This window comes from Pelobates fuscus, chromosome 3, assembly GCF_036172605.1.
Source record: "Pelobates fuscus isolate aPelFus1 chromosome 3, aPelFus1.pri, whole genome shotgun sequence".
Classification (NCBI taxonomy): Eukaryota; Metazoa; Chordata; class Amphibia; order Anura; family Pelobatidae; genus Pelobates; species Pelobates fuscus.
Window position 1 is genome coordinate 190356596 of NC_086319.1, and position 8969 is coordinate 190365564.

General features: G+C 51.9%; 1 protein-coding gene across 1 annotated transcript in view; it reads right to left on the reverse strand.

Moving 5' to 3' along the window:
* The window catches only part of GALNT10 (polypeptide N-acetylgalactosaminyltransferase 10), a 117277-nt gene extending 113536 nt beyond the window's left edge, over positions 1-3741 (reverse strand). Inside the window, exon 1 of the mRNA XM_063447844.1 lies at positions 3436-3741. Coding sequence (XP_063303914.1) covers positions 3436-3585 — 150 coding nt within the window. The 5' untranslated portion in view covers positions 3586-3741. The remainder of the gene's footprint in view (positions 1-3435) is intronic.
* Positions 3742-8969: the final 5228 nt, after the last annotated feature.

Here is an 8969-nt window from a genome sequence, read left to right on the forward strand (position 1 = left end):
AGAGGAGTTAATATATGTGCAGAGTTTCATAGCCTAAGTGGTCATGGTGCTTAGAGTAAGCCTTTAACCATCATTTCTGGAGTACATGTAAACAGTAACTGGTCCATGACTTCCAACTTTTTATCAAGAGACACTCTCAGAAAACATATTTGAAACTGTGCACCTTGTGCTGTAGACACCAAATAACTGCAAGATACATCCACTGTAACCTTTTGAGAATTCAAAGTGAATTTGAAATTTAAAGTAAAAATAGTTTGACTGTAAATATACTCTAACAGGGTTAAAGTTCAGGTCAAAACAAATCCACTCTGAATTCTCACTTTAGTCTATAATCAGGTTAGTCTACTACAAAACAAAAAATAAAACCCAAGAGGAAACAGTCTTACAGAGAGGCAGGAAATTATTCCATGCCATCAGAAACATTCCTGTGGATAGCAAGAGGTAAAAATTGTAAACTGAGAAGTGAAAAACATTTTCATGTAAATAGTTCTTGGGGTTTTTCAAGTCTTTGGTTGTTCATTCACTAAACTCTGAATTGTACCAGATTAATATCGGAACCGCAAAATTCTGTCTAACACGGCTGAATTTATAGAATAATCCAAATCTGCTGTAAATTATGGCTTGGCTATTTTAGTCTCAATTTTGCCATTTGGATTTAAACTTACTACAATTCAGAGTTTAGTTAGCAAACCACTAGTATGTAACCTACTTGGTTATTTTACTTTCATTTTAATTCTAGAAATTAACAATATTGATAAAAAGCATTTGACAGTACTGACACTTAAAGCAAAGAAACATGCTTAGAATGATGAGATAGAGCAGTGTCAGAAAATGGTCTCTGACTATGGTGTTAAATTAAAACTATCAACCATAGGCTTCATTATAATAAAGGACATTCCACTAGTTGCTAAATGGACTTCCATCACTTTCATAAGACACCCCCTCTGACTACTCACTATTACCAGTCACTTCTTAACATGGGTAGGCACCTTCAACACTCCCGATGTTTGTGACTACATATTATGTAGTGCTTTGTCAGCATTATGACTGTAAAAGCTATTTTTGGAGATGTAGCCCAAACATCTGGAGTGCTGAAGGTTGCCTAACCCGGCACTACTATCAGCAGTTACCACATGACACCACTCACTACTAGCCTCAGTCACCCCGCACGAACAGTCACTACTTACTTTAATCAATCAGTCACCAATTCTATGACACCAATCACTACTATCCCCAGTCGTCACCATGACACCAATCACTACTATCCCCAGTCACTTCCAAAGGACATTAGTCACTGCTAACCCTAGTCACCCCATCACTACTATCCCCAGTCACCCCCATGACACCAACTACTATCCCCAATCACCCTCATGACACAAATCACTACAGTCCCCAGTCACCCCCCATGACACCAATCACTACTGTCCCCAGATACCCCCCATGACACCAATCACTACTGTCCCCAGTCACCTCCCCCATGACACCAATCACTACTGTCCCCAGTCACCTCCCCATGACACCAATCACTACTGTCCCCAGTCACCTCCCCATGACACCAATCACTACTATCCCCAATCACCCCCCATGACACCAATCACTACTATCCCCAATCACCCCCCATGACACCAATCACTACTATCCCCAATCACCACCCATGACACCAATCACTACTATCCCCAATCAACCCCCATGACACCAATCACTACTATCCCCAATCAACCCCCATGACACCAATCACTACTATCCCCAATCAACCCCCATGACACCAATCATGGCTATCTCCAGTCACCCCTATGACACCAATCCCTACTGTCCCCAGTCACCCCCTTATGACACCAATCCCTACTATCCCCAGTCACCCCCCTATGACACCAATCACTAATATCCCCAGTCAACCCTATGACATCAATCCCTACAGTCCCCAGTCACCCCCCCATGACACCAATCACTACTGATCCCCAGTCACCACCCCATGACACCAATCCCTACTTTCCCCAGTCACCACCTTATGACACCAACCCCTACTATCTCCAGTCACCACCATGACACCAATCACTATTACCCATGACACTAATCACTACTATCCCCCCATGACAGCAATCACTACTATCCCCCATGACACCAATCACTACTATCCCCCATGACACCAATCACTACTATCCCCCATGACACCAATCACTACTATCCCCCATGACACCAATCACTAGTATCCACCCATGACACCAATTCCTACTATCCCCAGTCACCCACCATGACACCAATCACTACTATCCCCAGTCACCCCCCATGACACCAATCACTACTATCCCCAATCACCCCCATGACACCAATCACTACTATCCCCAATCACCCCCATGACACCTATCACTACTATCCCCAATCACCACCATGACACCAATCACTACTATCCCCAGTCACCCCATGACACCAATCACTGCTATCCCCAATCACCCCCATGACACCAATCACTACTATCCCCAGTCACCCCCATGACACCAATCCCTACTATCCCCAGTCACCCCCATGACACCAATCCCTACTATCCCCAGTCACCCCCATGACACCAATCCCTACTATCTTACAGTCACCACCATGACACCAATCCCTACTATCCCCAGTCACCCCCATGACACCAATCCCTACTATCCCCAGTCACCCGCATGACACCAATCCCTACTATCCCCAGTCACACCCCCATGACACCAATCCCTACTATCCCCAGTCACACCCCCATGACACCAATCCCTACTATCCCCAGTCACTCCCATGACACCAATCACTACTATCCCTCCATGACACCAATCCCTACTATCCCCAGTCACCCCCATGACACCAATCCCTACTATCCCCAGTCACCCCCATGACACCAATCCCTACTATCCCCAGTCACCCCCATGACACCAATCCCTACTATCCCCAGTCACCCCCCATGACACCAATCCCTACTATCCCCAGTCACCCCCCCCCATGACACCAATCCCTACTATCCCCAGTCACCCCCCCCCATGACACCAATCCCTACTATCCCCAGTCACCCCCCATGACACCAATCCCTACTAACCCCAGTCACCCCCATGACACCAATCCCTACTATCCCCAGTCACCCCCCATGACACCAATCCCTACTATCCCCAGTCACCCCATGAAACCAATCCCTACTATCCCCAGTCACCCCATGACACCAATCCCTACTATCCCCAGTCACCCACCATGACACCAATCCCTACTATCCCCAGTCACCCCCATGACACCAATCACTACTATCCCCAGTCACCCCCATGACACCAATCCCTACTATCCCCAGTCACCCCCATGACACCAATCACTACTACCCCCCAATACACCAGACCCCCTGTCTATCCGCAGACAGCCCGGGTGTCCTGATTTAGTAAGGCAGACCCTGCATTCAGAGAGTTGTCACTTAGTGGCCCCTACCTGTGCTGGCTCCAGGGCCCCGCTGTTGCCCCCCGAGCTCTCCAGCTGCCGCTCCCGGTACAGAGACCATAGACCCACATTGGGGAGGAAGAGCAGGGCGGCCAGCACCAGCCCTACCGCCTGCAGGAGCCGCTTCTCCTTCCGCCGCATGTGGATATCCTGACCCTGCCTTCCCCCCTCCCACCACCCCCGACCTGTCCGCACCGAGCCGCGCGGACTGACTCACTGACTGACTGTCAGCGGGAGTGACGGACAGCGCGCGAGCCAGCGAGTGCCAGGCACTTCCACCAACTGACCCGCCGCGCACCCCGGCGCGAGGGAGGGGTGGGCGGTGCTTGGCGCGCGCTCCCGGGCCAGAGCTTCCCAGGGGGAGGGCAGAGAGAGAGAGCTGGGCTGGAGTAACAGTGTGAGGGGATAGCAACAGGAGTAACAGTGTGAGGGGGGTAGCAACAGGAGTAACAGTGTGAGGGGGGTAGCAACAGGAGTAACAGTGTGAGGGGGTAGCAACAGGAGTAACAGTGTGAGGGGATAGCAACAGGAGTAACAGTGTGAGGGGGGTAGCAACAGGAGTAACAGTGTGAGGGGATAGCAACAGGAGTAACAGTGTGAGGGGGTAGCAACAGGAGTAACAGTGTGAGGGGGTAGCAACAGGAGTAACAGTGTTAAGGGGGTAGCAACAGGAGTAACAGTGTGAGGGGGGTAGCAACAGGAGTAACAGTGTTAAGGGGGTAGCAACAGGAGTAACAGTGTGAGGGGGTAGCAACAGGAGTAACAGTGTGAGGGGATAGCAACAGGAGTAACAGTGTGAGGGGGTAGCAACAGGAGTAACAGTGTTAAGGGGGTAGCAACAGGAGTAACAGTGTGAGGGGGGTAGCAACAGGAGTAACAGTGTGAGGGGATAGCAACAGGAGTAACAGTGTGAGGGGGGTAGCAACAGGAGTAACAGTGTGAGGGGGTAGCAACAGGAGTAACAGTGTGAGGGGGTAGCAACAGGAGTAACAGTGTTAAGGGGGTAGCAACAGGAGTAACAGTGTGAGGGGGGTAGCAACAGGAGTAACAGTGTTAAGGGGGTAGCAACAGGAGTAACAGTGTGAGGGGGTAGCAACAGGAGTAACAGTGTGAGGGGATAGCAACAGGAGTAACAGTGTGAGGGGGTAGCAACAGGAGTAACAGTGTTAAGGGGGTAGCAACAGGAGTAACAGTGTGAGGGGATAGCAACAGGAGTAACAGTGTGAGGGGATAGCAACAGGAGTAACAGTGTTAAGGGGGTAGCAACAGGAGTAATAGTGTGAGGGGGGTAGCAACAGGAGTAACAGTGTGAGGGGATAGCAACAGGAGTAACAGTGTGAGGGGATAGCAACATGAGTAACAGTGTGAGGGGGTAGCAACAGGAGTAACAGTGTTAAGGGGGTAGCAACAGGAGTAATAGTGTGAGGGGGTAGCAACAGGAGTAACAGTGTGAGGGGGTAACAACAGGAGTAACAGTGTGAGGGGATAGCAACAGGAGTAACAGTGTGAGGGGATAGCAACAGGAGTAACAGTGTGAGGGGGTAGCAACAGGAGTAACAGTGTGAGGGGGTAGCAACAGGAGTAACAGTGTGAGGGGATAGCAACAGGAGTAACAGTGTAGGGGATAGCAACAGGAGTAACAGTGTTAAGGGGGTAGCAACAGGAGTAACAGTGTTAAGGGGGTAGCAACAGGAGTAACAGTGTGAGGGGGTAGCAACAGGAGTAACAGTGTTAAGGGGGTAGCAACAGGAGTAACAGTGTGAGGGGATAGCAACAGGAGTAACAGTGTGAGGGGGTAGCAACAGGAGTAACAGTGTGAGGGGGTTGCAACAGGAGTAACAGTGTGAGGGGGTAGCAACAGGAGTAACAGTGTGAGGGGGTAGCAACAGGAGTAACAGTGTGAGGGGGTAGCAACATGAGTAACAGTGTGAGGGGGTAGCAACATGAGTAACAGTGTGAGGGGATAGCAACAGGAGTAACATTGTTAAGGAGGGTAGCAACAGGAATAATAGTGTGAGGGGGTAGCAACAGGAGTAACAGTGTGGGGGGATAGCAACAGGAGTAACAGTGTGGGGGGGCGAAATTCGCCTCCAGCGTCGCAGGTGCGCATCTAGTGGCTTTCCGGAAGACAGCCACTAGAGGCTGGATTAACCCCAAATGTAAACATAGCAGTTTCTATGAAACTCTTATGTTTACATGTGAAGGGTTAAAACCTGAGGGACACTGCACCCAGACAGCACACTGGTAGCAGCCCCCAGTGCCTGGGTATGGTGGTTGTGGTGGAGCAAGGTAGGCAGGGAGTGGATTTGTAGGGGAGCAGGGCTCTTGATATCTCCCTGCTACATGCTGAAGTGATGGATGAAAAGCACACTTCAAAACATATATTGCAAGCAATCAGACAAATTTTGGCAAAATGAGAGCAGGCAGGCACCAATGTGCACGTTGGGTTTGTGATCACTGATGGAGTTGCTAACAGGGGCGGACTGACCACTCGGGCAGATCGGTCATGGACCGAGGGCCCGAGGCAGTCAGGGGCCCGGCAGGCTGCACAAACATGCTCTGGCTGGGGAGATCAGATCACAGATCTCCCCAGCCAGAAACAAACAGAATTGCACATATTCTAGGGATAGGTTGCTCCTGCAACCTATCTCTTTCTGTTTCCCCCCTCCGCCCCCACCCCCCTCCACCCCCACCTTCTGAGACCTGGCAGTGATCCTGCTGCTCCTGCCAGGTCTCCTCAATGTCTGCGGAGCTCCGTGTGAGTGGAAGAGGTGGGGCCGAAAGAGGGGAAGTTACAACACTTCCTGTCCTGCAGAATCTGCTGAACCCTGGCAGACAGCAGGTAAGTAAATATTACTTGTTTTAAGCTAATATCCCCCGTTACCCAGCCCAGCCCCTTCACCCACCCCAGCCCTGTGCCCCCCTTCACCCATCCCCAGTGCCCCCCTTCACCTCTCTCAGGCCCTGTGCCCCCCTTCACCTATCTCAGCCCCAGTGCCCCCTTCACCCATCCCAGCACCTGTACCCCCTTAACCCACAAAGTGCCCCTTCACCCATCCCAGCACCTGTACCCCTTTAACCCACCCAGTGCCCCCTTCACCCATCCCAGCACCTGTACCCCCTTCACCCATCTCAGCCCCAGTGCCCCCTTCACCCATCTCAGCCCCAGTGCCACCTTTCACCCAACTCAGCCCCATGCCCCCTTCACCCATCCCAGCCCTGTGCCCCCTTCACCCACCCCAGCTCTGTGCCCCCTTCACCTATCCCAGCCCTGTGCCCCCCTTCACCCATCCCAGCCCTGTGCCCCCTTCACCCATCCAAGCCCCAGTGCCCCCCTTCACCCAGCCCCAGTGCCCCCTTCACCTATCCCAGGCCCTGTTCCCCCCTTCACCCATCCCAGCCCTGTGCCCCCCTTCACCGATCCCAAACCTGTACCCCCCTTCACCCATCCCAGCCCCAGTGCCCCCCTTCACCTATCCCAGGCCCTGTTCCCCCCTTCACCCATCCCAGGCCCTGTTCCCCCCTTCACCCATCCCAGCCCTGTGCCCCCCTTCACCCATCCCAGCCCCAGTGCCCCTTCACCCATTTCAGTGCCCCTTCACCCATCTCAGCTCCAGTGCCCCCCTTCATGCATCCCAGTACCTGTGCCGCTTCACCCATCCCATTACATGTGCCCCTTCACCCATCCCATTACATGTGCCCCTTCACCCAGCCCAGTACCTGTGCCCCTTCACCCAGCCCAGTACCTGTGCCCCTTCACCCAACCCAGTACCTGTGCTCCCTTTATCTATCCCAGCCCCAGTACCCCTTCACCCATACCAGGCCCTGTGCCCCCCTTTTCCTATCCCAGCCCCTGTGCCCCCCTTTTCCCATCCCAGCCCCTGTGCCCCCCTTTTCCCATCCCAGCCCCTGTGCCCCCCTTTTCCCATCCCAGCCCCTGTGCCCCCTTTACCCATCCCAGCCCCTGTGCCCCCTTCACCCATAACACCACCTGTGCCCCCTTCACCCATCCCAGTCACTATGCCCCTTTATCCATCCGAGCCCCCTTTCACAGTCCCTCTGCCCTCTTTATCCATCTGAGCCCCTATGCCCCTTCACCCACCACAGCCCCTATGCCCCTATGCCCCTTTACCATCCCAGATCCCCCTCCCCCTTCACCCACTAGAGCCCTATCACTCTCATCCCTATCCTTCCCTGTACCAACCACAGCCTCTGTGCCTTCTTGTACACTCCTCAGCCTCTCTCCCGCCCTGTGCCCACCTCACCTCTATGCCTTCCTGCACCCACTACAGTCCTCATCACTCTCATCCCTATCCCTCCCTGCACTCACTACAGCCCCTATCCCTCACTGCAGCCGCTATCCACCCACAGTCCGTATGCCCCCTGCACCTACTATAGCCCATATCCCCCTTCATGCACTGCAGTCACTATCCACACACATACTGCAGCCTCTGTATCTCCCCCACACAGTAGAGCCTCTAGTATCATACAAACATACACTACAGTCCCAGTATCCCCCAGCTGCCTACTATAGCCCCTATCCCCCACACACACACACAACAGCCCCTATCCACACACTCTCTGCAACACAACAAGCCCTCTCCACTAACATACAACACTGCAAACAGCTCCATACACACACACAAACCCACAAGGAACCTCACTGTATGCACGTAATCCCACAAACAGCATTCCCACACATTCAATACAACATGCAGCCTCCCTACACAAACATCACAAGAGGCATCCTCAGCATGGCAATACTGCATACAGCCTCCTTATACACACACACACACACACATCACAAGAGGCATCCCCAGCATGGCAATACTGCATACAGCCTCCTTATACATACAAATGCAATTATTACAATTACTTATATAGCACCAACATATTCTGCGCAGCGCAGTACAATAGGTAAAACAAGTCAAACTATTAATTCTAATTCAACATGTTGACATACAGGAACACAAGCAGCATCCCACACATGCAACCACACAAGTAGCCTCCAAACACATGTGTTTGGAGGCTGCTTGTATGGTTGAACATGTGGGAGATGCTGCTTGTGATGTCACCAACAAACACAGAGGAAGTATTTAATTAAATTTGCTTTATGTCTTTATTTTAATGGGGGGTGGGGGGGGAGGAGCGTAAGGCAAGCTATTAAGGGGTACTCCACTCAAAAACAATGTTTTATTAAAACACTGTTTTTGGTTGGATTAACCCTTTAAAGTATATCTGGCCCTGTTTGGGGGACGCCATGACTCACACAGCCATGTTGGGTAGCGCGAACATATCTGTATGACAGCTGCACAAAGACCTTGCACCGGGAGGGGGGCCCTTGATCTCCTATTGACCGAGGGCCCTATAAGTTGTCAGTCCGCCCCTGGTTGCTAACATGGTAAAAATCTGCAAGATGGTTCTTTTGTAGACGTGCACATACCCTACAACAGCACATACCCTACAACAGCACTTTCCCAACAACAGCACTGTTTTGCACATACCCTACAACAGCACTTTCCCAA